We start from the raw sequence: 27,699 nt of genomic DNA, 5'->3' as shown, positions 1-27,699 counted from the left end.
GGCTCAAGTGCTTGTCCAGCGCTGTTGTCCCTGGCGGATCAGAACAGGAACACCTCAGTACAGAGACCAGCAGGATGCACCCTTAGGAGGAAATTTACCTGGTCAGATGGGTGGACATCACCTGGCTGGTACTGTGGGTGCAGGGGGCAGAGCCCAGAGGGTAAAAGTGCGGCCCTGGAGAACAGAACAGAACATTAGAAGCCTTTGCCATAAATGCTCTTCCCTGGTCTTCTCGGGCCAAATCAGATTGATTTTTTGTTTGTTTTTTATGCAACTGTGTAAGTGTGAGCAGTTTTAGGCTTTGACTGAGCTGGTCGCTATGGCTAGTATACCTCGTGGAAGGAGGCAGCTTCATGTCAGGGTGCTCCGTGGAGCAGGAGAGCATGGTGGTGTCCAGAAAGGAAGACTGCTGATCAGAGTTCAGGGTCGCAGCTCTTCCCATATGGTTCTCCAGGTTACCTTGATGCTGGGGTGGTTGGAGGGCTTGGGGACTGAACACCCAATCTGGCCCTGCTGACTGCTCTGGGGAGATGGTGTGGCCAGGTTCAGGTCAGCTTGTCTTGGCCCAGGACGTCCAGAGGGCTGTTAAGCGGAGGTCCAGCTATTGCTGGGTTCACGGTCCCCACCTGGGAGCCTGAGGGGTGAGAGTGGAAGTGGGATAGCACCCCTGGGAGGCCAGTCTGAGGGGGGGGTTACCCTTGTGCCACTCTGCTCAGTCACGATGACAGGGCCAAGACGCTGGACTGTCTAGGGGTGAGATTGGGTCTGTGGTGGGTACTGGCACCCGCATCTGTCCACTCTGTCCTGGGCTGGTTGGGGGGTGGGTGGGCAGGGCCAGGTCACTGGGGCCACTTGCTGGCCGTGGATTGAGGAGTGGAATGGGCAGAGGTGGCTCCAGGCCAGGGGCCGCTTTCAGGGATACCAGTACCCTCTGGGCTGGTAGCCTGGCTTTCCTGGCCCAGCTCCCTCTCAGGCCCCTGGGAAAGGCTGAGAGGGCTGGTTTCTGGGTGATGAGCCCCGAGCTGGGACACTTGGCATTTCCCCAGCCTCCCCAGTCCCAGCATCCGCTGCACTCTGTCAGGATGGCGCTGGGGAGGCTTCCGGGAGTGAGTTGTGGATGCACGCATGGCTTGAAGGGGTCATGCCGTGGTTCCCCTGGGAGACGTGATGGGGGACATGGCCACGGCCCCAGTGGGTGCACCAGGGTGTCCAGGAAGTGGAGGTCGGGCAGGAGGGAGGAGATTTAGAGAGCTAGACCCCAAAGTCAGCCATGCTGTATGTTGCCTGGGGACGTAAAGTCTTACAAAGGAGAGAAAACAAGCGGGGAGGTTGTCATGACCTCCGTGTTGGCCCTGGGGGCAGGGGGCAGCTCTGCAGAGCGAGTCCTGCTACATGTGCAGCATGAGGGCCCCCTGCTCAGTGTAAACAGAGCCTGTCGTAGGTCAGACACAGGGCTCCCGGGGCAGGTGACTCGTCCTGTACCCAGTGTGGTCTCTCACATGTGGAGGGAGGTGGGCAGCCTCCTGGGGTGACAAGCACCGCACCTGTGGCAGGGAGGCTCGGGGCAGCGGCTGGGGTGTGGGGCTGGCTGTCCTCCCTTGCCGAGCAGCCCTGATGACTGTCCCGTCTCCTCCGCAGCCTGCCTGTTCCGGGTCAACGCGCTCTCCCTGGTCTACCTGCTGTTCCTGCTGCTGCTGCCCTGGTTCCCGGGCCCCTCCCGGCACAGCATCCGAGGTAAGGGTGGGTGGGGCTCGGTGGGGGTGGGGGTGTGGATTCAGGGGTCTCAGAGCTCTTTCTCCAGATGCCCGGGGCAGGGGAGAGTTGGGCCATGGCTGAACCAGGCAGGGGTTATGTTCTCTGTGGTTGAAGAGCCACTGGTGAAGGATGAGTGGTCCTAGGTTCGTTTTTCATGGTGGACCCTTGGCTGTTTCAGATCTCTGTTGTGACCTCATATTGCAGGGCCGATGCCGTGTTCCTCCGGCCATGGGCTGGGCCACCTTCCTGCCAGGTCCCTCCCCTGACTCCTACCCGGTCCCAGCACTGACCTTGCAGCCCATCTGCCCTGAGCGGCTCTGGCCAACCCTTAAGTCCAGCCACCTCACCAGCGCCCCTGCCCCACTGTGGACTCAGGCTCCATCCATGTGTGCTCGGTGCTCTGTGGGGCAGTGCTTTCCTCTGACCACCTTGTTGTCAGGGTAACTGGGTGCCCGGCGGTCCCCACCTAGTTCTGAGCTCCTGGAGGGTGGCCTCTGAGTCCACCAGGCGGACAAGATGTGTGGGAAAGCCTGTCAGGGTGCCTTTGCCCCCAGGGCAGTCTGCACAGTGAGGCCCAGAGAACCGGCTTATCTGAGAGGGGCTGAGAGTGGAGAGGATCCCAGAGTAGGAGGGCGCCCTGCCCCCTGTCCTGTGGAGCACAGACAGGTCCCTGTGAAGGGGAACACAGACCTGCAGGCTGACAGCACGAGGCGCGTGGTTGAGGAGCCCCTTCAGGCCGGAGTCCCACCAGCCACTCTCGGGGTGCTTCCGGGTCAGTTTTTGTCCTGGCTTTTCAGTAAGGACAGGTGCTGTGGATGGCTCTGTGCCCCATGGGCAGGGAGGCCCTTAGGTTTCCCAGGGTGAAGAGAGATGCCCAGGCTTAAAAGAGGGTTCCCAGGGAGCACATTGTCAGTGGTGTGACCCCCATCCCATTCCGGACAGAGGTCATGGAAGAATAGCCTGGCAGGGATCACCAAGACCGCCGCAGGGAGCCAGGCCCACACCTGCTGCCCCTGGGAGGTGCTGGCGGCAGGCTGGCCGCCCAGGGCCTCAGGTGTGTCCTGTGGCTGCAGAGACCACCTCACACCCAGCAGCCACCTGCAGGTCCCTGCTCACAGTCTGGGGGTCAGAGTCCAGCATGGGCTTCTTGGAGTGAAAACCCAGGTGTCACCGGGCTGGTCCCTCCTGGGGGGATCTGGGGAGAATCTGGTTCCCGTTTCCAGCTCCTCAGCTCGGCGCTCCTTCCCCATCATCCAGGTTGGCAATGGCCAGTTGAACATCACCCCCCATCACTCTGATTGGGCCCTCCTGCCCTGTCTCCATGGTTGGGACCCTGGAGTGAGACTGGGCCTGCCCTGGGTGGGGGTGGTCAGGAGCAGCCCTTGTTTAAGGTTAGCTGCTTGGCACTCCTGGTTCCCCTTTGTTGCATCAGGGAATGTTCACAGGGTCCCAGGATTGGGGCATGGGTCCTCCTGGAGGGGTGTCAACCTGCTTCCCACAGGGTCACAGGTCCCCCTCCCCGGCCTGTGGTGTCTGGTCAGACTCTCTGCTCCCATGGGCACTGGTATGGGGGGGCCCTGACCTTGGAGTGCAGGGAGAATTCAGGGAGGGGTCCCACACAGGTGTAGGGCTGGGAGCCACGGGGATCTCCAGGCCACAACCCTGTACAGCGGGCTGTCCCAGCCCTTCCCCAATCCGCAGCTCGGGCCAACCTGGGGAGACTGCGGGCAGTCCAGGCCCTCCCCTCCTCTCCGTGGACCCCGTTCCCAGGGTCTCAGCTCTCAGCTGTTTGTTCCATTGTATTTCATGCCCTGCAGTGATGGGGAACACTTTCTTCTAATTGGCGCTGGGAGAAGCACAGGCTCTCAGCCAGGGCAGGAGTCCAGGGTGGGGAAGGGTCAGGGCACTGGGAAGACTCGCCTGCCTGACCTCCCTCTGTCCATCTGTCTGGCCTCAGAGGCCCTCAGGGTCAGAGAGCCTGCTGGGTTTTTCCGGGTGGGAGAGAGGAAAATGTGAGGCCCATCCATGCCTGAGTGCCTGGCCACAGGGTCACAGTCGTGTTGCAGCTGGGCCTTGGCGCCAGCTCTGGGTGGAAGGTCTGAGGCTGCCTGGGTCCCCTGTGGGTGCTGATTCCTGGCTCTATTCTCACGTGGGTGTCAGCTTGACCCCAGCTCCCTGTGCTGGCCAGAGACGTGTCCATTTCAGTGCATCCTCAGGAACCTTCCAGCATTTCCTCGGTCATTTTGCTGGCACTGTGGGCCACTTGCCCCAGCAGAGCACAGCTGCAGCAGAAGCTTCAGGGAAACCTGAGGGTCAGCTCCTGTGACCTGATTAACAGGGACTTGAGGGGCCAGGCCCTGCAACTGCTGTCCGGAGAGGGTGACTTCCCTGGAGCCCTGGGCTCTGCTCTGACTTGGGGGCCGTGGACGGGAGGGTCTGGAGGGCAGACCTCGTTCACGTCACAGAACGGCACCCCAGGAGAACCCAGTGCTCTTTGGAAGAGGGGATGAGAGGCTCTGTTGTCCTCCCGAGACCTGTGCCCTCCTGCCTTTGGGCGGACAATGTGCCAGGCGTGGCATAGCAGATTCCCAGGGCCTCGAGCTCAGGCTCTGACCTTCTCTGGCCCTGTCCCTCCATGCCCCCCACCTCTGGACCATCCTCCCTGTGATAGGGCCTCGGATGAGTAGGGGACTCCCCTTCCCTTAGCACCCTTCACCCAGTTCATGTTGGGAGGGTGAGGTCGACCAGCAGCTCACCATGGTACCAGAGCTGGGCCCAGGTGGGCACCACACTCACAGGGGTCCCAGGCTGCCCCAGAACAGGGTCATGGGAGTGGGGCTGTCCTGGAGTGTTTGAGTACTGAGCGGTCAGATCAGGGAGGTTTGGGGCTTGAGCCCCAGTGCCCACTCTGGTCAAATGCTCTCTGCACCCCCACAAGCTCCCTCTCCTCCACGCCTGAAGCCCCAGCCTCCCAGCCCCATTTCCTGCTTCTCCAGAGATTCTGGCCTGAGCGGCATCCTGGATCCTTCAGAAGGAAACACTTCTGTGTGACCCCTCCCCTGCATGACAGAGGTGGGGGTCGCCTGCCCACCAAGGCAGGGCGCCATCCTTCCACCACGCTCCTTGTGCCCTGCAGGCCTCACAAGACCAAACGAGTGACCCCAGATCTAGGGGAGAGGCAGGCAGGGCTTCCAGCAACTGCAGTGGGTGGCCCAGGACCCACACACACCGCCCCACCCTCTCAGGATCCCCACACCAGCCTGACTGCCCTCCACCCTCTGAAGTTAGAGCTGCCTCCCGGCCTCACCCAACTCTGCTGTCAGCCATCCTGCTACCCTCTCATCCTCCATCCATCATTCCATTTATCCACCCATCCTCCCACCCACCCATTCACTTATATATCCATCCTCCACCTGTTGATCCATCCTTCCATCCATTCACCCACTGCTCTATCCATCCATCCATCCATCCCCATCCATTAACCTCTCTGTCCTCCTATCTATCCATCCCATCTTTCCCACCATCCTTCTTCCCATTCATCCATCTCTCCATCCTTCCATCAATTCCTCATTTACCCATCCATCCATCTTCTCATACATCCAATCCATTCATATGTCCATAATCACAGCTGCCCATCCATTTATCCAACTTCCCATCCTCTGTCTTCTCATCGACCTTCTGCCATCCATCCCTTCTCTAATCTATTCATTCATCCATCTATCATCTCCCATCCATTCCCATGGTACATCCTCTCATCCATCCAGTGTATCCTCTTCTCCATCCAGCCATCATCCATCCCTCCGTCTGTCCCTCCATCTGTCCCCCATCCATCATGTGAATTCCTGGGGTACAGTCACCTCTGGAAATCTGAGGCTTTGTTCTGTGGGCAGGTTTGATAAGTCATGTGGTTGAGTGTCAGACAGGGTCTTCCCTGCATGGTGCATGTTTTCAGCCCACATTGGGGGTGAGGCAGTACCATGCTGCCAGGGTCAAGTAGCAACACAGATGTTTGCTGGATACGTGACCAGACCTGAAGGTGGCCTCCGGCCTGAGGGGACCTTTCCTCCTGGTGCTGGCTCTGCCCCCCATGTCCCATGCCCCAAGTAGGGGGCGAGACTCAAGCACTGGCAGGCTGGGTGTGCTGTGCTCCACTGATTCCTTGTTGTATAACTGTGGGCAAGTGACTTCACCTCTCTGTGCCCATTTCTTTGTAAAGTGAGGTCACAATAGCTCAGGACCATGGGGCGGCTGTGAGTGATCAGTGGGATGGTGTAGGAGGGGTGTGCTGCCTGAGTTCTCTGCTGACAGACCCTGGGTCCATGCTAGGCTGGTGGACACAGCCTGGCTCAGGGCTGACAGCCAGGGCTAACTGGCCTTCACTGGTCTCCGCCTCCCTGTACTCCCACAGGCTCAGCTGCATGCTGGCCTTACCCCTGCCCACTCTGCCTGCAGGTCACACTGGTCGCCTCCTCCGAGCCCTGCTGGGCTTCAGCCTCCTCTTCTTGGCAGCCCACATCACCTTCCAGATATGCCTGCATACTGTGCCCCGCCTGGACCAGCTTCTGGAGCCAAACTGTGAGTCACCAGGGGGCCTGGGGGGATGCTTGAGGGCAGCAGGCCTGGGGGAGAGCCAATGGTCTCCCTGAGCTACCAGAGGGCCTGGGCAGGGTTGGGGAGCCTCACACTCTTCAGCAAGGTCAGCCAGCCTCAGGGGCCACCCTGCCTCACCCAGGCTTTGTCTACCTCTGAGTGTCTATCCACTATTTATATCCAGTGCAAATGGGCCCAGGTTAACTGCCCCAGTAACAGGTGGCCATGGGGCTGGGCTGAACATCAGCAACACCAAACTGAGCCTGGCGTCTGGCTCACTGGACAGCCCTGGTCTTCTCAGGCCCCACCTGCTCACATCTTCCTCCTGAGCCTTTGGAGGCATAGAGACTAGGCTGGGGGGACAGGGGTGCCAGCAGACCAGGTGAGCTGCCTGCCCACCATCCTGCACCCTTTCAACCTGTGGACAGAATCTCCAGCTGGCACCCAGCCCTCCCACCTCCACTGACTCCAGCACCCCAGTGTGCAGATGACGGAGCCCTGGGGTCCCATCCCCACTGCTCGGAGGAGGGGTTTCCCACCTCCATGTCCCGCCTGGATTGTGGAGGGCAGGATGTCCCACCTGGCTTCCCATTTTCATTCTGTGAAGATCGTGTGTCTCCTGCAGCTTAGACACTGGAAGTCAGGTGCCTTGAGGGCTCTCTGGTCCTGGTGGCTCTGAGACCAGGTTTCCCATGTGTGCCCCCTCCGGCTCCCAAGGAGCAGTCAGCCTTGGCCAACAGACCTGAGAGCCCTGCCATGGCCACACAGCGCCCAGCTGGGCTGTGAGCCCTATTCCACTAGGCAGAACTAATATGCCTCTGACCTACCAGACTTTCCCTGGCTGGGCCTGTTTCCCCACCAGCATAAGCAGCATTCTTGAGCATCCCTGGAAACCTGGGGGCCTGTGGCTTAAGGGCTTCTGAGGGCCTCTTGGCAATGAGAGGGTTTCTTGGCGCCCACCTGCCTGACCTGGTTCCCCCGCCTCTCTCTGCAGGCAGCACCGGGGACACCATCACCTGGGATGCCATCTCCCGGCTCATTGGGGTCACGAGGTGAGAGTCCTCAGTCTCCCTCAGGGTTTCCTGGGCCTGAGGTGGGGGCCTCCAGCTCCGGGGTGCCCCCACTGGCCCCAGCCCCACGAAGCCCACCATGGGCTCTCCCTGCCCTCTACAGGCTGGACCTGAAGGACATTCCCAATGCCATCCGCCTGGTGGCCCCTGACCTGGGCATCCTAGTAGTCTCCTCCCTGTGCCTTGGGGTCTGCAGGCGCCTCACGAGGACAGCCCGGCGCAGCCAGCACGTCCAGGAGCCGGTGAGGGCTATGGGGCACCCCAGGTCCCAGCCGTTTGAGGACTGTTGTACGTCCTCTTTCTTTCTTTCTTTTCTTTTCTTAAACAAACGTGGACATTTTAGTTGTAAAAGCCTATATGTGCCCACCGTGGAGAGACGTGACAGCAGCGGAGAGGTCAAGTGTGTGTCCCGCGGGGCACTGGCATCGCAGCGCACGGTCCCAGAACGTGCGGGGGCTGCAGGCAGCATCTGCCCCAAGAGCTGCTCCTGAGGAGGGTCTTCAGGGATGCAGGCCACAGGGAATCAGTGGTGCTGGGAGGCCGTGTGTGTGGCCGTCAAGGAGCACCTGGGGACTGACGGATGGACAGACAGACGGATGTTTGAGGATCACCACCCACAGCAAGGGCATCGATGGGCTTGTGGACAAGGCAGAGGCTGTGTCGGCAGGAGGCCTAGAGCAGGGCCCTGCATCAGAGTCCCACCCTGGGTCTTTCCTCCGTGTCCTCTGGTTAAAGGCTCAGCTCTCCTGTCCCTGCATGAGGGCTGTAGTCTTGAGCCCCGTTTGGGTCCCACACTCGGCCTCGGCCTCTGTCAGTAGGACCTGGTTTCCAGGGCTGGGTCAGGTCTGTGATATCCAGGGAGGGTCCCTGCCCAGGAGGCGGTGGGGGACACAGGCTCACACCCTTAGCCCCAGTGTCCTCTGGTCAGGCTGCTGATGCTAGTGGAAATGAGGGCCTCAGTCCCCAGAGAGGGGGCCCTTCCTGTCACGGACTGGGGTGGGGCTCAGCCTGCAACTGACTGCCCATCCCCTGAGTCCTGGGGGACAAGGCTGGCACCCCCATTTCACAGAGGACATGGGGCCTGGAGATCAAGCAGCTCTTCCAGGTACTTGTAGGGGTCAAGTGGGGGCTGGGGCAGCCCCTTGACTGGCTGGCTCCCTCCATCCCTATGGCGTGTGGCACTGGCAGGCACAGGGCAGCCTCTGGTTTCCTCGTTAGCAGAGCCAGGGCTTCCAGGAACAGCTCTGACGGGAAGGAGCTAGCTGGTTCCCCATGCCAGCCCCCCACTCCACCCTGCCCATCGCCCCTCGGACCTCAGAGCAAGGCATTACAGGCACCCAGCATTTAAGGCCTGAGCCAGAAGCAGGCACAGCACCCCTTGCGGACGACCCCACCTGGCAGGGCCATAGTACATGCGTCTGCATACATGCACCCATCCCAACTTGGCACACGTGTATCCATGCCTGCCCTGCATTTCAGACGGGCTGCAGTGGGGGGTGCGGCCTGGGGGACTGGCCAAGGCAGGCTGGACGCTGCTAGCGGCCCCCAGCACCTGTTCTTTCGCCCAGCAGCTGCTTCTGTTCTTCCCACACCCAGAAGCGCTCATTTTCCACGGCAGCTTTCCCAGAGCTGGGGCCAGGCTGTGGGTGGAGTGAGCTCAGGCCTGGCTGCTGTGCCTTCTAGGGCTGACCCCCCACTCCCATTCCCGGACATAACGAGGGGTATGTCCCTGGGCACCACTCTGACCCCAAGGCTGGGCCTCCTGCCCTGCCCTGTCCCCTCCACACTAACAGATATGGCCCAGCAGCACTCCCTGGGGCCTGCCCAGCTCCCCACCTACGTTTGACAGGCAGAAGACAGATTCAGAGAGGTTAGGGGGCTTGCCGAGGCTGCCCAGTTGGGAGATGTGGAGCTGGGGTGTGACCAGGGCTCCTGGCTCCCCCACGCTCTCAGCCTGGACACCGAGGGCTGCCTTGGCCAGGACAGGTGAGGCACAGGCCAGCGCCCACATCTCAGGTGGAGACCCAGGGCCTGGGCTTCTGACACAGAGGCTGTTCTTTCTGCCTCCCTCCGGCTCCCCAATTCCACGAAATAGTCTGTTCTGGGAAACCTTGAGGCAGGGCCAAGGAGACAGACCCTGGTGGGTCTCCGTGCCTGCGGACAGGTGAGGCCAGTAGGGCTGGCCAGGGACACCCAGGAGGCCCACCTCACTCTCCAGATGCCCCATGGGCAGCAGAATGAGAGCAGGCTGTCCCCTGGCGCAGTCTCCCCTGACAGTGTGACCTGAGTCCCCCCACCCCCAAGCCTCCATTGCCGTTCTTATAAGGAAGGTGCTGTGGGCCAGGAGTAGGGTGTGGAGCTGCTCTGTGACCATAGAATAAGGAGCACCTGTGGTCCTGGCATGCGTCCACTGGGGACACCCACTGGGGTGCTCTCAGGCCAGGGGCCTGGGGCACAGATGCATGAGCCTGTGGGGCCCCTGGAGCAGGTGGGAGATAAAGAAGACACACCTGAGGGGCACCTGGGTCATCTGAGTGCCAGGCCTTGGCAGGAAGCTGTCGCTGCTGCAGTGGGCCACCTCCAGGAAGGCCTCCAGGGCTGCGAGGCCATGGGAAGGTGGTGGGCAGACCAGGCATGGAGGGCAGCACTGGTGCACACAGGCTAGTGGCCCTGTGACCTCAGAGGGTCAGCAGTGGGTGTGAAGGGGGGCCAGGGAGATGGCCACAGGGGTGGGCTCCTCCCTCCTCCCTCTCCCTCCCTCCTCCTCCCTTTCCCTCCTCCCTCTCCCTCCCTGTCCCCACCTCCCTCTCCCTCCCTGCCCCCTCCTCCCCCCTTCCTTCTTTCCCCCTCCCGCTCTCTACTCCCTCCTCCCTCCTCCCCCTCCCCCACCATGTGCCTGACCTCTGCTCTTCCCATGACCTTGGCAGGACGATGACAGTGAGGAACTGGACACTGGCTCACTGGGGGAGCTGCGGGAAGCCCCTGAACTGTCCCTCACGCGGAGATCTCGGCTGGCCGCCCGGTTCCGGATCACAGCTCACTGGCTGCTCGTGGCAGCTGGGCGGACTCTGGCCATCATGCTGCTCGCACTGGCAGGTACTCACTGGGCAGGGGGCTGGGACCCCACCTCTGACCATCACGCTGGGAGGGGTCTCAGCAGCCAAGCTCCCCACTGACCAGTGAGATGGTGGTCACACCACCCCAGCCAGGAGTGACCCTGTGTGCCCCTGCCTGGCCCGCAGGCATTGCCCACCCCTCAGCCTTCTCCAGTGTCTACTTCCTGCTCTTCCTGGCCATTGGCACTTGGTGGGCCTGTCACTTCCCCATCAGCCTGTTGGGCTTCAACACACTCTGCGTCATGGTGAGCTGCATTGGCACCGGCCATCTCATCTGCCTCTATTGCTACCAGACACCTCTCGCCCAGGCCACTCTCCCACCTGCTGGCATCTGGGCCAGGTGAGGGCTCGCCCCAGGCACCGCCCTGCCCTCGCCCCAGCCCTGCCCACCCGGCACCCATGACCCCTCGCCGCAGTCACCAACACGCCTTCTCTGGGCAGGGTGTTTGGTCTCAAGGACTTTTTGGCCCCCACCAACTGCTCCAGCCCCAACGTGCTGGTCATCAATGCTAACCACGACTGGCCCGTGTACGTGAGCCCCGGCATCCTGCTGCTGCTCTGCTACACGGTGACCTCGCTCTTGAAGCTCCATGCCCACCAGCCTGTGGACCAGGTGAGCACCCAGGCCAGCGCCCTGCGTCCCCTACCCCCTTGGGCCAGGGCAAGGGGGCTGAGCCTCACCTCTGGTCTCCACAGAGGAAGGAGGCAGCCGGGGACAATGACACACGGGAGGTGGAGTTGACAGAGGTGGACCAGTGGCCCCAGGGTCAGGCCAGAGTTGTGGCCATCAAGGAGGAAGGGGCTGCCCAGGTGAGCTGTCGGGACTGAGAGGTGGGGCTGGCACCCCTCTGCCCACGGGCTTGGCTCATGGGCTTGGCTTGTCTACAGCACACAATGCCTACTCCCACAACACCAGACCCCGAGGACAACTGCATCATACACGACCTCACTGGCCACAGTGCCGTCCAGCAGCGAACCTGTAAGTATATGTAGCCGTGCAGTGCTGCCCCCTGGCGGCCTTGCCGTATCGGCCTCTCTAGCTTCACCCTTCTTTGGGGCTGCCCACGGACCTTCATGGCTTGGGTGGTAAAGAATCCGCCTGCAATGCGGGAGACCTGGGTTCGATCCCTGGGATGGGAAGATCCCCTGGAGGAGGGAAAGGCTGCCCATTCCAGTATTCTGGCCTGGAGAATTCCATGGACTGTATAGTCCATGGGGTCAAAAAGAGTCGGACACGACTGAGTGACTTTCACTCACTTACTCACGGACCCAAGACCCTGCAGGGATCTCCCTTGCCTGTCCGCTTGCCTCTCAGTCCCAGAGTTATTCACTGCTTTGTCTTGGGCTGGCTCTGTGTCTCCAGGGCAGGTCTGGGCGTTTTTCCTCGGTGCTTTTTCTTTCTTTTCTTTTGCCCCGAGCCTCGATTTCCATCTTACAAAGGGGATGAAGTTGCTGGCCTCGGGGGATGTGGGCACTCACAGAGCTGGAAGGACTGAGGCCATCTCGTCCACCCTGTCCCTCTAGAGTCTTGGAAACCAAAGCTGGGAGGGGGGGTGAGAATGGGCCAGGGTCCCACGACACATTGGGAACAGGGTCAGACAGGAACCTGGACCCTTTTCTGCCCCCAGAGCCCCTATGAGACTGTGCTAAGCATGGCTCCCCCCGCCCCCGCCCCAGACTGCAGCTCCAGCACTGTCTGCACTTGGGGGCTGAGTCAGGTATGGGTGAGGGGCTCTGCCCTATTGATTTTGGAGCCTCCCCAGCAGGCATCCTGCTTCACCTGTGACCCCTACCCTCACCCTAGCATGCCCCCGGCTGGCTGAGCCAAAGGAGACGTCTCCGCTGCACGGCCTGGGCCACCTCATCATGGACCAGAGCTACGTGTGTGCCCTCATCGCCATGATGGTAAGGGCACTGGCCCGGACCAGCCGAGGGCTGGGCCTTCCCACGGGCTCTCACGGCATTCCAGGAGAGGCCTGGTGCCTTGTCGCCAGAAGCGGGTGGGACTGTGGCCTGCCTGCTGGGCTACAAGCCGTCCAGGCCAGCCAGCAGCTGCGTGGTTGTGTGTGCACGTTTGTGCGGTGGGTGTGTGGGTGGGCCAGCAGGGCGGGTTTGCTTTCCTGTTGGCCTGGGGAGCGTGCGTGCAGCCCTGCCCCGCCCGGCCCGCAGGTGTGGAGCATCACCTACCACAGCTGGCTGACCTTCGTGCTGCTGCTCTGGGCCTGCCTCATCTGGACGGTACGCAGCCGCCACCAGCTGGCCATGCTCTGCTCGCCCTTCATCCTGCTCTATGGGCTGGCACTCTGCTGCCTGCGTTACGTGTGGGCCATGGACCTGCGGCCCGAGCTGCCCACCGCCCTGGGCCCCGTCAGCCTGCGCCAGCTGGGGCTGGAGCACACCCGCTACCCCTGCCTGGACCTGGGTGCCATGGTGAGTCCGCCCGGCCCTCCCCCGGCTCCCAGTGTGGTGGGCATGCTACAGCCCAGGGCCTGTGTCTGGGTGTCTGGGTGTGTGGGTGTCTGGGTGTCACCTGGACCCCTGGCCAAGCCCAGCATAGTTGCTCAATCGGTGTTTGTCGAGTGAATGTGTGACAACCTCACGTTGCTGGGGGCACCATCCTATCTGCCTGAGACAGGCTCTGTGAGCACTGCATGTGGTCCCAGGTCCCAGTGAGTTTCTGTGCCCTCATGGTGCCCCTTGTGAGACAGGTCACTGCACCTGGGCATCCATGCCACCGGTGGCCATGTGGGGGGTGTGGGTTACACCTCACCATGTGAGTCCACGGGCATGCAAGCATGCAAACACATGTGAGCCCGTGTTCACCTGTGGGTCTGTGTGCACACAAGATCATGTGTGAGTAGGAGCCACTGTGTGGGAGTGTGTGCGCGTTTGTTTGTGAACTTGTGCCTGTGAGGAGGATGGCAGGTTGGGGGACACCTTCCTGCTCTAGTCTCGCCTCCGGCTCCCCTGCCTGGGCCCCTCAGTGATGCCGCCCCCGTCTCCCCAGCTGCTGTGCACCCTGACCTTCTGGCTCCTGCTGCGCCAGTTTGTGAAGGAGAAGCTGCTGAGGAGGGCACGGGCCCCTGTGGCGCTGACGGAGGTCACCGTGGCCGCCACGGGTGAGCGGGTGGGAGGGCTGGGTGACTGGGGGGCAGCTCCTTCCCACCTGCCTGGTCCTGATGCCGTGCCCCACCCGCTGCAGAGCCCACGCGGACGCAGATGCTGCTGCGGAGCCTGGGGGAGCTGGTCAGGGGCATCTACGCCAAGTACTGGATCTACGTGTGCGCAGGCATGTTCATCGTGGTCAGCTTTGCTGGCCGCCTGGTGGTCTACAAGATCGTCTACATGTTGCTCTTCCTGCTCTGTCTCATCCTCTTCCAGGTGTGGGGGCACGGGGCACAGAGAGGTGGAGGTGGGGGCACAGAGGGGCACGGAGTCAGGCGGTTGGGCCTCACAGCCGGCTTCACTGCGCCCGTTGGCCGGCAGGTCTACTACAGCCTGTGGCGGAAGCTGCTCAAGGCATTCTGGTGGCTGGTGGTGGCCTACACCATGCTGGTGTTGGTGGCCGTCTACACCTTCCAGTTCCAGGACTTCCCGGCCTACTGGCGCAACCTGACGGGCCTCACCGATGAGCAGTGAGTCTGGGATGGGGCTGGGGGCGGTGGGATGCCACCATAGGGGCCATGCAACCATGCTGACCCCTACCCCGCCCCCCCACCCAGGCTGGGGGACTTGGGCCTGGAGCAGTTCAGCGTGTCCGAGCTCTTCTCCAGCATCCTGGTCCCCGGCTTCTTCCTGCTTGCCTGCATTCTGCAGCTGCACTACTTCCACCGGCCCTTCATGCAGCTCACCGACCCCGAGCACCGGCCCCTACCTGGTGCCTGCACCCCACGCTGGGTTCCCGGGTAGGCCTGGCCCCTGGGGCTGGGGTCTGCAGAGGCTGGTGGTATTGGGCAGGAGACCTGGAATGGGGGTAGGGCCTCAGCCATAGCCTTCAGTGCCCCAATGGGGTCACAGGGGTCAGGAGATCAGCAGGCCCCATGCTCCCACCTGGTGGCTGCAGCACCCACAGCCAGGGTCCCAGAGCTGGGGAGGGGGAGGCAGGAGAGGAAGGGGCTGCAGGGCTGCCTGAGGAGCGCGGGTGGGAAGGACACTCCGGGGCCCTGTCCTAGGCGGGACGCGGTGAGCCGGACCCCCCTGCTGCAGCAGGAGGAAGAGGAGGAGGTACCCAGGGACGAGGGGCTGGGCACGGCCAGCCCCCACCAGGTCACACAGGTCCCAGAGGGTAAGTTCAAGGTGCCCAGACTTGAGCCCCAGAGCCCCATCTGCATGGGACAGGATGGCCCAGGCCCCTCCTCCTCACTGTCCCCCCAATGCCCCCCCAGCCAGCAAGTGGGGCCTGGTGGCTGAGCGGCTGCTGGACCTGGCCACCGGCTTCTCGGACGTCATCACCCGCGTGCAGGTGCTGGTGCGGCGCCTGCTGGAGCTGCACGTCTTCAAGCTGGTGGCCCTGTACACCGTGTGGGTGGCCCTGAAGGAGGTGAGTGTGGACATTCTCGCATACCCGCCTGGGCCCCCTGGGTGCTGTTAGGGGGGCAAGGGGCCTGTGGGGAGGGCACTGATCCGGCCGCCGCCACCCATAGGTGTCGGTGCTGAACTTCCTGCTGGTCGTGCTCTGGGCCTTCGCCCTGCCCTACCCACGCTTCCGGCCCATGGCCTCATGCCTGGCCACTGTGTGGACCTGCATCATCATCGTGTGCAAGATGCTGTACCAGCTCAAGGTGGTCAACCCCCACGAGTACGCCAGCAACTGCACGGAGGTACGTGTCACAGTGGAAGGGCGGGCACAGAGGGCCTGGGTGGGGGTCCATCCCTGGGGTCAGCATGCAGTGCCCGCCGCTCCTCTCCCAGCCCTTCCCCAATAGTACGAACCTGCAGAAGACGGAGATCCGCCAGTCCTTGCTGTATCGCGGGCCTGTTGACCCTGCCAACTGGTTTGGGGTGCGGAAGGGCTTCCCCAACCTGGGCTACATCCAGGTGAGTGCAGCAGGCAGGTGGGCCGGGTAGGGGGCGCTGTGGGGCAGGTGGGGCCTGACTGCCCTTGCCCCTCAGAACCACCTGCAGATCCTGCTGCTGCTGGTGTTTGAGGCCATGGTGTACCGGAGCCAGGACTACCACCGCCGCCGGCACCAGCTGGCCCCGCTGCCTGCCCAGGCTGTCTGCGCCGAGGGCACCCGCCAGCGGCTGGACCGCGACCTGCCCAGCTGCCTCAAGTACTACGTGAACTTCTTCTTCTACAAATTTGGGCTGGAGGTGAGGCGGGGGTCAACTCTTGCCCCTTCCATGGGGTTGGGCTCAGCCGCAGGGGTCCTTGCCACCCTCTGTGGGGCCTTTGCTGAGCAAAGGCTAGAGGGGATGGGGGGGTGCAGACCAAGGGGGCCAGGTGCCCCAGCTGGAGGTGGGCTTGGGCTTGGGCTCAACTCTGTCGTGGGACACCCACCTTGATTCCCCCAGCATGGAGACGTGTTTAGCCTCTCTTCTCATCCAGGAGAGTGGTCTGGGCCGCTGCCCCCGTCCTGGGCACAACACCCTCTGCCCCCCAAGGCCACCCAGAGGCAGAGTCAGGAGGACCCCCCACCCCCACCGCCGGCTCAATGTCCTCACCCTGGCCACCCCTTTCCTCTCTGCCACCCCCAGGTCTGCTTCCTGGCAGCCGTGAACGTGATCGGGCAGCGCATGAACTTCATGGTCATCCTGCACGGCTGCTGGCTGGTGGCCATCCTTACCCGCCGACGCCGGGAGGCCATCGCCCGCCTCTGGCCCAATTACTGCCTGTTCCTGGCGCTCTTCCTGCTGTACCAGTACCTGCTGTGCCTGGGTGTTCCCCCCGCCCTGTGCATTGGTGAGTGGGCCGCTGGCTGGGCACACGCTGGGTGCCTTGGCCACTGGTGTGGCGTCAGGCCCCTCCCACCTGCACCCCCTCCCCCTCCGTGGGCTCTGTGGGCTGCAGCCGTGCCAGCTCTAGCGGGCAGTGCTGGCCCCTCATTCACTGGTCTCCCTGAATCCGTTGTTTACTTTTTGCCAAGAATTTTATTTTGAAAAGTTTCAAATGATCAGAGAGGTTGAGAGTTTGAAAAATAGTCTGGGCGTGCGCTCCTCTTGGCTAGTGGGGGCTGTCTGGAGTCCATGTCCAGTATGCCCAGGGTGGAGGCCTCTGTGTGCAGGGCGGTGACCATGCTCGGCCGCCCATCCCTGGACGACACCTTGGTCTGGTGTGCCATCCAAGCTCAGTGGCCGCATCCTCAAGGCCGTGTCCCTGGTGGCTGCTGGCTCTGAGCAGGACCTGACAGGAGCGCTTGGCCATCTCCTTCCGTCACCTTTCTGTTGTGACCTTTCCGGGGTCAGGCCACGGGCTGGCAGAAAGCCCTGATCTTGGAATTGTGGGCTGTGCCCCAGGCTTAGAGGCTGGTGAACACGTGGGCAGGAACGGCCCACAGCTGGGGGAGTGAGCGGCCATCAGCCCTGCGTGCTGAGGGGCTGGCGCGCAGTCTTGTGTGTGCACATCCACACCTGCAGACTCCCTGCTGGGGGCAGGCCTGCGTGCGGTGCACATCGGTTCCGACTTCCGTTACTCCTGGCGCACTCGTTAGTTGTCCTCTCTGTGAGAGGAGTTGGGGTTTCTCCCCCTCCTGCTGTTTCCTGTGGTCTGCAGGTACAGGGGTTTCTCTGGACGCCTTGTGATGTCCTGTGCTCCCTTTCACATTCGGAGCGTCTCGGCGGTGCCTGGAGCCCCCAGGCAGGCCCTTCCTCCCTCAGTGTCTGTGGAAGGCAGATCCCTGGCCCGGGAAATGCCGCTTTTGGTTGACAGTCTGTGAGTTTTGACAGAGAGCAGCAGAAGCACAACAGAGCTTGTAAACACGCTTCACGTAGTTGTGAAGCGTCAGCCTCTGACTCGACCTGGCACAGCGACCCAAGTTAGGAACCAGAAGAGGTGCAGGAGATGTCGGGGATGAGGTGCTGCAGAGGTCTGCTGTTCACCAGTGTGCAGGTGTCTGTGGGGCCGTGGTTTCTGTTTCTCTGGGGTGATCACCCCCGGTAGTCCTGCCAGTTCCCCTCTGCTCCGTTACTGGGCGTCCACACTGTTTTAGCGATTCTGACAGGTGTGCAGTGAAGCCTCATTTGGGTCTATCTGGGCTGTGGCCCACACGCAGGGCTCCGGCCCCACCCCCCTCAACCCCTGTGCCCCACCCACATCCCCCCGCCCACCCAGGGCGTCTGGAGCGCATGTCTGTGAGAACTGGGCTCCCTGGGCCTGTGTGCAAGAGGGTGTGTATGTGCGACTCCTGGGGTTACTGGGGTTGGAGGTGGGTTGGGACAGTGGGTGACCACACCCTCTGCCTACAGACTACCCGTGGCGCTGGAGCCGGGCCGTCCCCATGAACTCCGCGCTCATCAAGTGGCTATACCTGCCTGATTTCTTCAGCACCCCCAATGCCACCAACCTCATCAGTGAGTCCCCAGCCCCTCACACACACGTGCCACTGCCAGCCATGCTGAGACCTTGCAGATGCCCATGGGATGGTCAGCGGGTGGGCACCAACCCTCCTCTCCAGCCAGCAAGGGGCCCATTGTCCAGGCCTCACCAGGCAGTCCAGTCCTGCCATCCCTGTGGGGTCTGTGTTCCATGAATGTACCCCGTCCCACAGGCCCATCTCCCATGTACACAGTCTACCACACAGACACATGTCTGCTCACTGGTGTGGGCACAGGTGTGCATGCAGGAGTGGACATGGGCGGACACGGGTGTGGAGACTGATGCCACATGGCATACAGTTAGGCTCGCATTGGCCTATTTCCTGATGTGTGTGTGTGTGTATGTAGATCTACATGTACACACAGAAAATGCACACAGGTATGTTCTCTGACACCCGTGTGCACATCCACACGGTGAGTAGATGCTGGCGTAAATACGCATGGGCGTTTCTGCCCAGCTGCCCACACAACCCATCACCCCAGGATAAGGGCCAAGCTGGCAGGAAGTGGACTGCACTTCCAGGGCGTGACAGTGGCCTCTCATTTGCCCACAGGTGACTTCCTGCTGCTGCTCTGCGCCTCCCAGCAGTGGCAGGTGTTCTCGGCCGAGCGCATGGAGGAGTGGCGGCACATGGCTGGCGTCAATACTGACCGCCTGGAGCCTCTGCGGGGGGAGCCCAACCCCGTGCCCAACTTCATCCACTGCAGGTGGGGGTCTTAGAGGCTGTGGGACTCCTGGGGCCGTGGTCCCGGGCTGCTGGGGAAGTGGTGGTGACCTGGGTCCACGGTGACATCCACTCGGCAGGTCCTACCTCGACATGCTGAAGGTGGCTGTCTTCCGCTACTTCTTCTGGCTGGTGCTGGTGGTGGTGTTCATCACGGGGGCCACGCGCATCAGCGTCTTTGGGCTGGGCTACCTACTGGCCTGCTTCTACTTGCTGCTCTTCGGCACCAGCCTGCAGCAGAAGGACACGCGTGCCCGCCTCGTGCTGTGGGACTGCCTCATCCTTTACAATGTCACTGTCATCGTCTCCAAGAACATGCTCTCTGTGAGCCCGGCCCCGCCCCGTCCCGCCCCATCTCGCCTGGCCCCGCCCCACCCCCTGGCTCCGCCCCGCCCTGCCACCCAGACTGACCCTCCTCCACCCGCAGCTCCTGTCCTGCGTCTTCGTGGAGCAGATGCAGAGCAGCTTCTGCTGGGTCATCCAGCTCTTCAGCCTCGTATGCACCGTCAAGGGCTACTACGACCGTGAGTGGGCGAAGCAGGCGGCCGGGGCTCCGGGGGTGCTCCGGGATAGCCGGCGTACAGGACCCTGACCTGGACCCTATCTGTACGCAGCCAAGGAGATGCTGGGCCGCGACCAGGACTGCCTGCTGCCCGTGGAGGAGGCGGGCGTCCTGTGGGACAGCGTCTGCTTCCTGTTTCTGCTGCTGCAGCGCAGGGTGTTCCTCAGCTACTACTTCCTGCACGTTCAGGCTGAGCTCCGCGCCACCGCCCTGCAGGCCTCCAGGTGTGCCGCCCCTCTGTGACTTGACTTGTCACCTAGAGGGAGAACCAAGGAGACAGAACCCCTGGGACCTTCTCAGGACCTTGGCGAGGTGCGGTCTCGCCCCCCTCTTGGTTGTTGGCTGGACTGAGGTTGCGTCCCCACTGGGAGGCCTTCCTCCCCAGCCCTGCGCTTTGGCTGCTCCTGTTCCCTCCCTCCCTGTGATACTGGAGGTTCTAGGAGGGTTTCCCTCTCCCCACAGCAGGACAAGGAGGGGTGTGGGCGGCTAGGACCTGAGCCCCCTGGGCCAGGCCGTAGCTAATACGCAGCTTTGCTGCCCTACAGGGGCTTTGCCCTCTACAATGCTGCCAATCTCAAGACCATCGAGCTCCACCGCAGAGCGGAGGAGAAGTCACTGGCCCAGCTGAAAAGACAGTAGGTGCCATGTGGGCAAGGCCAGGGCTTTCCCGACTTGCCCAATGCTGAGCCACCTCCCCTTCTGCAGGATGGAGCGGATCCGGGCCAAGCAAGAGAAGCACAGGCAGGGCCGGGCCAACCGAGGCTGCCTTCAGGGCTCCCCGGACCCCGGCCAAGAGCCAAGTGAGTGTGGACAGAGCCTCGGCGCCCACATCCCATGTGTCCATGCCCGCTGGAGCCATGTCCGTGCTGTGTGATGTCCCATGGGGCTTCTGGCCCATCCACCCTGTGCTGTGTGGTCATTCTGTCCCTGCAGGCCACATGGCCGGACCATGACTATCCGTCTGCACTTGTGGGCTGTCCTCCACCCACCGTGGCCCTTCATGTAGCCCCTTCATTGACCAGGGGCTCCGAGTCTGTGTCTGCTGAGGGGCCGCCTGCACCCCTTCCCACTGGCTCATGCGCACCCTGCCCCTCCACAGGGCCCAGCAGCCCAGGGGGCTCCTCCCCGCCACAACAACAGTGGTGGCGGCCCTGGCTGGACCACGCCACAGGTACTGCTCCCACCTGGCCTTCCCTGACCACCCTTTCAGAGCCGCTGTGCGCTAGGCAGGCTTCCCTCTTGCCCTGCACTGACCTGGCCGGCACCTCCCAGGAGCCCTGCTCTCAGGCTTCACACTGAGCCTCTGGGTCATCAGGGGCCACATCCCTACAACAGGCTCTGTGTGTCTTCTGCTTTCTAACTCTTGGACTCAGAAGTATGAGTCTTGGCTGCTGGCTGGCAGTGTCCCTCCTTCCCAGTCCTGCTCGCTCGTGTTCCTCTCGTCCAGTCTGGTCTCGTCCCCCCCTGCTCTTGCTTGTGTCCTGTGCATGTGCTGCTGTCCCCCGGCCTGCCACTCCCTGGTTCTTGCCCGTGGCCGTCCCTCTGAGGAGGGTGGCTTGCGGGCCTTTGCCCCAGGGTCACGGGCTGCTGAGGGTCCCAAGCTGGCCAGAATAGCCAGACTGTTACCGGACCCATCCCAAACCAAAGAGATGAACTTGAGGGTCTGGCGGGAGGAGGGAGGGTGGCTGGCTCTCAGTGCCCCCCTTGCCCGCAGTTATCCACTCTGGGGACTACTTCCTGTTCGAGTCGGACAGTGAGGAGGAGGAGGAAGCCCAGCCCGAGGACCCCAGGCCATCGTCACAGAGTGCCTTTCAGGTGAGCATGTGGGCCTGACACTCCCTAGGCCTAGGGCACCTACCCAGCCCATTCAGACCTCCTGCACTCACATATGGGGGGGAAGGCAGGATCTAGGGGTAAAGGTCATGGGCAGCTGTGTGCCTCTCTGCCCACCTCCCCGGGCCCTGACTGACCACCCTGGTCTCTTGAGAAGGCTCACTGTTTGCTAGACACACCCTTCCTGTCCACCTTTGGGCTCCTGTTCTCAGCATGGGGACTGGCACTGAGTGGAAGCCAGGATGTGCTGGGTGGCTCATGTACCACCCCCGTCTTCCCACCACAGCCCCCCAGGGATCTGATGGCCCCCACTCTGGCCTCCTGACCCCAGGCTGCTCCTGGACGGGAGGCAGAGGTGGGTAAATGGGATCCCATGGCAGGAGTGGAGGGGTGCTAACCCAGGGCCCTGCCTGCAGATGGCCTACCAGGCGTGGGTGACCAACGCGCAGACGGTGCTTCGGCAGCAGCGGCAGCAGAGGGCCGAGCAGCTGCGCACAGGTGAGTCTGGCTATGGGCAGGTTGTGGGGTGGTGGGGAGGCAAAGCGCTGATCAGGTCCCCTGTGCCTAGGAGGCGACCCAAGCCAGGAAGCAGGGCCGGCAGAGGGCTTGGAGGACGAGGTGACCGGTGAGTTGGTGCCAAGGGCTGGGGTCAGGGAGTGGGGGTTACCCGCTGACCGCTCCTTTATGCCCTCCTGCCCAACCCTCACCGCAGGCCGCAGCCATGTGATGCAGAGAGTCCTGAGCGCCGTGCAGTTCCTGTGGGTGCTGGGCCAGGCGCTGGTGGACGGGCTGACGCGCTGGCTGCACGACTTCACGCGGCACCACCGCGCCATAAGCGACGTACTGCGCGCAGAGCGCTACCTGCTCACGCAGGAGCTGCTCCGGGTGAGCGGGCTGCCCCGGCCCCGCCTTGCCACTCCCCGGGGTCCGCCCCCTACACCGACGCCCCGCCCACCACCACATGCCCCGCCCCTGCACAGACGCCTGCCACGCCCCCCATTTGCCCAAGTCGGTTGACCTGAGACCCTGGCTGCCCTGCAGGGCGGAGAGGTGCGCCGGGACGTGCTGGACCAGCTGTACGCCAACGAAGCTGAGGCAGCCCGTGATGCGCTGAGCACAGCATCGAGGTAGGAGCGGGGGCGGGCGGCTCAGGACAGTGGGGACTCACCTCACGCGGCCTGTCCAGCCCCAGCGCCTGAGCTGCTGCACAGGGGGCGGTAGCCGGCTGGGCCCTTGTCCACCAGAGACCCAGAAGCCCTCCAGGACTGCCCCCAGAGCCCGGGCAGAGCACAGGCCGCCTTGTGAGCTGCCTTCTCCTGCAGCGGGCTGGGGGTGGAGGAGCCGCTGAGCAGCGTGACCGAGGACACCAGCAGCCCCCTGAGCACTGGCTACAATACCCGCAGCAGCAGCGAAGAGGTGGTCACCGAGCCTGGGGCTTCTCTGCGCAGCTCTGGGGAGCTTCCCGCTGGCAGCCGCGCCCGAATGCGCACGGCCAGCGAGCTGCTGGTGGACAGGTGAGCAGGGAGGGGTGCACAGCAGGTGGCCCCCGAGGCTCCGAGCCGGTGCCGGTGCTGGGTGCTGGTGCCGTCCAGGCCTCTGCGCCAGGCCTGAGCCCGGTCCCCCGCAGGCGCGTGCACATTCCGGAGCTGGAGGAGGCGGAGCAGTTCGCGGCGGGGCGGGGCCGGGCGCTTCGGCTGCTGGAGGCCCTGTACCAGTGCGTGGCTGCCCACTCGGAGCTGCTGTGCTACTTCGTGATCGTCCTCAACCACATGGTCACTGCCTCAGCTACCTCCCTTGTGCTGCCCGTGCTGGTCTTCCTGTGGGCCATGCTCTCCATCCCGCGGCCCAGCAAGCGCTTCTGGATGACGGCCATCATCTTCACGGAGGTGGGCGTCGCTGGAGGGGTGGGGGTGGGGGAGGGTGCGGGCGCCACGCTGACCTCTCACCCCTGCAGGTCACGGTGGTCGCCAAGTATCTGTTCCAGTTTGGCTTCTTCCCCTGGAACAGCCACGCTGTGCTGCGGCGCTATGAAAACAAGCCCTACTTCCCGCCGCGCATCCTGGGCCTGGAGAAGAGCGACAGCTACGTCAAGTACGACCTGCTGCAGCTCATGGCGCTATTCTTCCACCGCGCACAGCTGCTGGTGAGTACTCATACACACACCTGCACACGTAGGTCGACACACACACACACACACGCACACACACGCACACACACAGCCAGTTTGTTTCAGGAAGCAGGCGGGACATACTGGGGCCCAGGGTGGGCCTGGCCATCTCACCCAGCCCAGGGTGGCCATGCCAGCCTCACCAGCCTGCCTCACTCCACAGTGCTACGGCCTCTGGGACCATGAGGACCCCCCATTGTCCAAGGAGCACGATAGGGGCAGTGCAAAGAAGAAGGGGGCTGAGGAGGAGCCAGCCCTGCCTGCGCCCCAGGAGGAGCCAGGAGGGGCGGCCAGGCCCCCTGCTGAGGACAATGTCCAGGCGGAAGCGAAGGGTGGGCCCCTAGAGCCCGGCGGCAAGAGGCGCATCAGCCTCCGTTTCAGGAGGAGGAGGAAGGAGAGCACGGAAACCAGAGGACAGGCCATTGGTACGAGGGCCCACCCGGTGGAGCCGCTCACATCCCACAGCCCTCACACCCTCTGCTGGTGACCCTGGGGAGGTCCCTGCACTCGGTTTGGTTTGTACAAAGTGGGCTGGTTGCACTGGCAGCCCCTTCGGGGTTTCCTGGGATGGTCAGGAGTCTGAGCTGGGCCAGCCGGTGCCGTGCAGGCTCCACCGTCAGTGGCGGTTGCTCCTCACAGAAGGCGAGGAAGAGGAGGAGGAGGCAGCAGTGGCGGTGGTGGCGGCGGGGGCAGCGACCTTGCGGAGAGAGAAGAGGCGGAGTCGCCCCCAGGAAAGAGTGAGGGTGCTGGGGGTCCGGCTGCAGAGCTTCTGCCTGTCCCTGTGAGTGCCCTGCTGGGAGCGCCCAGGCGAGGGTGGGAGGAGCAGGGCCTGGACTGAGCCCGCCCGCCCGCAGGGCCCGGAGCATGTACTGGCCCGTGCGGCGCTTCTTCCAGGACATCCTGCACACGAAGTACCGGGCCGCGACCGACGTCTACGCGCTCATGTTCTTGGCCGACGTCATCGACTTCATCATCATCATCTTCGGATTCTGGGCCTTTGGGGTGAGCTGGGTCTCTGCCCTGGTGAGCCCAGGCCCCACGGCCTCCCCAGCACCTCTGACCTCTGCTCTCCCGGCCACAGAAGCACTCGGCAGCCACGGACATCACGTCCTCCTTGTCAGATGACCAGGTGCCCGAGGCCTTCCTGGTCATGCTGCTGATCCAGTTCAGCACCATGGTCATTGACCGCGCCCTCTACCTGCGCAAGACCGTGCTGGGCAAGCTGGCCTTCCAGGTCGTCCTGGTGCTGGCCGTCCACCTCTGGATGTTCTTCATCCTGCCCGCTGTCACTGAGCGGTGCGTGCCAGGGTGCAGGCCCTGCCCAGACACAGGCTTTGTGGTGCCTGGTGGAGGTAGGGTTGGGGGCATGGGCACCCTGACCTCTGACCTGGCCTCCCGGTCCCATCCAGGATGTTCAGCCAGAACGCGGTGGCCCAGCTGTGGTACTTTGTGAAATGCATCTACTTCGCTCTGTCCGCCTACCAGATCCGCTGTGGCTACCCCACCCGCATCCTCGGCAACTTCCTCACCAAGAAGTACAACCACCTCAACCTTTTCCTCTTCCAGGGGTGAGTGTGGCCAGCCTGGGGTGCTGGTCTGGGGGTAGGGGGCATCATCCCTCCGGCCCTCCTGATGGTGCCCCACCTTGGGCAGGTTCCGGCTGGTGCCATTCCTGGTGGAGCTGCGGGCAGTGATGGACTGGGTGTGGACGGACACCACGCTGTCCCTGTCCAACTGGATGTGCGTGGAGGACATCTACGCCAACATCTTCATCATCAAGTGCAGCCGAGAGACTGAGAAGGTGCCGGGGCCCCAGGGGGCACTGGCCACTCACCCCCACTGGGGTCCCGCCTGGGGTTCACTGCCCACACAGCAGAAGTCGAGAGGGCACTGTCCTAAAATCCTCCTGGTGGCCAGAAAGGGCTCCTCCCAGGGGACGGTGACTGAGGCTGCCTCAGGGGTGGCCCAACCACAGAGGGGCCAGAGCCAACACTGAGCAGGAGGCCTGGCCTCTGGGCCCTGGCTCACTGTTGTGGGTCACAGTGTGAGCACTGATCTGTTAACTGGGCTTTTGTGCTTTCTCATCAGTTTTATTGATAACATTCACACATCACCAGGTGGATGGTTTCTAGTATATTCAAATCTCCACAAACATCAGAACAGTTAAGACCACACTCATCATCCAGAAACCTCAGCCCCACAAGCAGTTGGCCCCCGGCCCCCATCCACCCCTACATAGGTGTACCTGTTCCTGTCACGCCAGCTGCATGGACCCACAATGCATGGCCTTCCACAACTGGCTTCTCGCAGCGCAGTGTGGTCCAAGCTTATCCATACAGCTGTACCACAGTTTCTTCTCAAGGCTAAGTAGTAGTCCATTGTGGTTAAGACTTGTATATGTCCTAAAAAAAAAAAAGCCTCCACAGCCTTTCACATCTCCTGGGTGTGCGCTTAGGAAAGAACCGTGTCTCTGGGGGCCCCTGCCGAGCCCTGTGGCTGTGGCATGGCAGGGACGCCAGCCTGCTTGCGCCACGCCCTGGCAGGGAGGTGTCGCACTGTGCTTCTGTTTCACCTGCTGACTTCTGTTTCCCATCAAGCATCTTTCCCTGTGCTTGTTGGTCACCTGTGTATCGTTGTCTTTGGAGAGACAGTGTCCAGGTTTCTCTCTGGTTCTTACTTGGGTGGTTTTTGGTCATTGTGAGGGTTCCTTATGCATCCCGGAAGTCAGACCCTTATCAGGCAGATCTGCCCTGAAAGCATCTACTGCTTTAGGTCTCCTATGAGTTCATCTTTGTCAAGGATGTGGGTGACCAGTACCCTCTGTGGCAAAGGCTTTCCTTCCCCACGGCCTCAAGGTGAGGGTCTGGTTCTGGCTTTGGGCTCTACTCCCTGGTCAGCTGTCTTCACCGCTATGGCTTCAGTTTCAATGTATAGTCAAGGCTTGACTTTGTGGGGTCACAGGGGAGCCTGAGACCACGATGCCTGCTGTCAGGGGCTGGCACAGGGCCAGGCGGGTGACCTGTGTTTACCCCCCCACCCCCAGAAATACCCGCAGCCCAAGGGGCAGAAGAAGAAAAAGATTGTCAAGTACGGCATGGGCGGCCTCATCATCCTGTTCCTCGTGGCCATCATCTGGTTCCCGCTGCTCTTCATGTCCCTGGTGCGCTCTGTGGTCGGCGTCGTCAACCAGCCCATCGACGTCACCGTCACCCTCAAGCTGGGCGGCTATGAGGTGAGCATCATAAGGGGGTCTGGCTGCACGTTGCTGCTGTGGCGGGGCTGGGGGGCCTCTCCGGGCGCCAGGTCACCATGTCCCCACCGCCAGCCCCTGTTCACCATGAGCGCCCAGCAGCCATCCATCGTGCCCTTCACGCACCACGCCTACGAGGAGCTGTCCAAGCAGTTTGACCCCCACCCAGTGAGTGGCCCCCCGTGCGTCTGCCTGTGGTGGGAGGGAGGGTCCGGCTGCTCCCCACTGAGATGCTGCCCTGCACCCAGCTGGCCATGCAGTTCATCAGCCAGTACAGCCCTGAGGATATCGTCACAGTGCACATCGAGGGCAGCTCCGGGGCACTGTGGCGCATCAGCCCGCCAAGCCGGGCACAGATGAAGCGGGAGCTGTATAACGGCACGGCCGACATCACCCTGCGCTTCACCTGGAACTTCCAGAGGTGCGTCCGGGGGGGCACCCCACCCTTCACCTGGAACTTCAGAGGTGCGTCCTGGGCAGAGGGCAACCTCAAAGGGTCACACACCCCACCAGGTCACACTGTGCCCCCGCTGTAGGGACCTGGCCAAGGGCGGCAGCGTGGAGTACACCAACGAGAAGCACACCCTGGACCTGGCCCCTAACAGCACTGCCCGGCGGCAGCTGGCCAGCCTGCTGGAAGGCACCTCGGACCAGTCCGTGTGAGTGGGTGGGGGGACCGGGCGTGGAGGCCACAGGAGGGCTGGACCAGGCCTGACTCACCACTTCTCCCCACAGGGTCATCCCCCACCTCTTCCCCAAGTACATCCGTGCCCCCAGTGGGCCTGAAGCCAACCCCGTGAAGCAGCTGCAGCCCAGTGAGCGGGGCAGGGGTTCTGGGTGGGGGTGCTGGCTGTGGCCGTGGCCCTGGACAGCCGGGGGCCCTGACACCTCCCGGTTCCCACCTAGACGAGGAGGCTGACTATCTCGGCGTGCGTATCCAGCTGCGCAGGGAGCGTGTGGGCACAGGGGCAGCTGGCTTCCTCGAGTGGTGGGTCATTGAGCTGCAGGACTGCCAGGCCAACTGCAACCTACTGCCCATGGTCATCTTCAGTGACAAGGTCAGCCCGCCCAGCCTGGGCTTCCTGGCCGGCTATGGGT

At 62.7% G+C, this 27,699-nt stretch overlaps 1 protein-coding gene across 5 annotated transcripts in view; it reads left to right on the top strand.

Moving 5' to 3' along the window:
• PIEZO1 (piezo type mechanosensitive ion channel component 1 (Er blood group)) overlaps nt 1–27,699 on the top strand; it is a 56,128-nt gene that overhangs the window by 27,942 nt on the left and 487 nt on the right. Inside the window, exons 2-50 of one of the 5 annotated variants that reach the window (XM_070770442.1) lie at nt 1,639–1,734; nt 6,208–6,330; nt 7,340–7,397; nt 7,519–7,657; nt 10,343–10,511; nt 10,658–10,871; nt 10,973–11,144; nt 11,228–11,341; nt 11,420–11,510; nt 12,336–12,436; nt 12,701–12,961; nt 13,539–13,650; nt 13,734–13,912; nt 14,018–14,166; nt 14,254–14,436; nt 14,704–14,816; nt 14,917–15,071; nt 15,175–15,351; nt 15,443–15,568; nt 15,644–15,844; nt 16,229–16,433; nt 17,936–18,040; nt 18,619–18,772; nt 18,870–19,113; nt 19,217–19,313; nt 19,404–19,575; nt 19,897–19,986; nt 20,057–20,151; nt 20,451–20,522; nt 21,066–21,166; nt 21,601–21,682; nt 21,753–21,809; nt 21,897–22,069; nt 22,226–22,311; nt 22,507–22,698; nt 22,812–23,070; nt 23,139–23,327; nt 23,515–23,776; nt 23,991–24,132; nt 24,206–24,353; nt 24,433–24,647; nt 24,761–24,919; nt 25,005–25,152; nt 26,395–26,583; nt 26,677–26,769; nt 26,850–27,022; nt 27,138–27,260; nt 27,337–27,416; nt 27,508–27,659. In XM_070770442.1, the coding sequence (XP_070626543.1) occupies nt 1,639–1,734; nt 6,208–6,330; nt 7,340–7,397; nt 7,519–7,657; nt 10,343–10,511; nt 10,658–10,871; nt 10,973–11,144; nt 11,228–11,341; nt 11,420–11,510; nt 12,336–12,436; nt 12,701–12,961; nt 13,539–13,650; nt 13,734–13,912; nt 14,018–14,166; nt 14,254–14,436; nt 14,704–14,816; nt 14,917–15,071; nt 15,175–15,351; nt 15,443–15,568; nt 15,644–15,844; nt 16,229–16,433; nt 17,936–18,040; nt 18,619–18,772; nt 18,870–19,113; nt 19,217–19,313; nt 19,404–19,575; nt 19,897–19,986; nt 20,057–20,151; nt 20,451–20,522; nt 21,066–21,166; nt 21,601–21,682; nt 21,753–21,809; nt 21,897–22,069; nt 22,226–22,311; nt 22,507–22,698; nt 22,812–23,070; nt 23,139–23,327; nt 23,515–23,776; nt 23,991–24,132; nt 24,206–24,353; nt 24,433–24,647; nt 24,761–24,919; nt 25,005–25,152; nt 26,395–26,583; nt 26,677–26,769; nt 26,850–27,022; nt 27,138–27,260; nt 27,337–27,416; nt 27,508–27,659 (7,190 nt within the window). Of the gene's footprint in view, nt 1–1,638; nt 1,735–6,207; nt 6,331–7,339; nt 7,398–7,518; nt 7,658–10,342; nt 10,512–10,657; nt 10,872–10,972; nt 11,145–11,227; nt 11,342–11,419; nt 11,511–12,335; nt 12,437–12,700; nt 12,962–13,538; nt 13,651–13,733; nt 13,913–14,017; nt 14,167–14,253; nt 14,437–14,703; nt 14,817–14,916; nt 15,072–15,174; nt 15,352–15,442; nt 15,569–15,643; nt 15,845–16,228; nt 16,434–17,935; nt 18,041–18,618; nt 18,773–18,869; nt 19,114–19,216; nt 19,314–19,403; nt 19,576–19,896; nt 19,987–20,056; nt 20,152–20,450; nt 20,523–21,065; nt 21,167–21,600; nt 21,683–21,752; nt 21,810–21,896; nt 22,070–22,225; nt 22,312–22,506; nt 22,699–22,811; nt 23,071–23,138; nt 23,328–23,514; nt 23,777–23,990; nt 24,133–24,205; nt 24,354–24,432; nt 24,648–24,760; nt 24,920–25,004; nt 25,153–26,394; nt 26,584–26,676; nt 26,770–26,849; nt 27,023–27,114; nt 27,261–27,336; nt 27,417–27,507; nt 27,698–27,699 lie in introns of those variants that run through there. The other 4 variants (XM_070770440.1, XM_019979014.2, XM_070770443.1 and 1 more) reach the window with 4 other exon arrangements.

This window comes from Bos indicus, chromosome 18, assembly GCF_029378745.1.
Source record: "Bos indicus isolate NIAB-ARS_2022 breed Sahiwal x Tharparkar chromosome 18, NIAB-ARS_B.indTharparkar_mat_pri_1.0, whole genome shotgun sequence".
Classification (NCBI taxonomy): domain Eukaryota; kingdom Metazoa; phylum Chordata; class Mammalia; order Artiodactyla; family Bovidae; genus Bos; species Bos indicus.
This window is presented reverse-complemented; position numbering and strand designations above follow the sequence as displayed.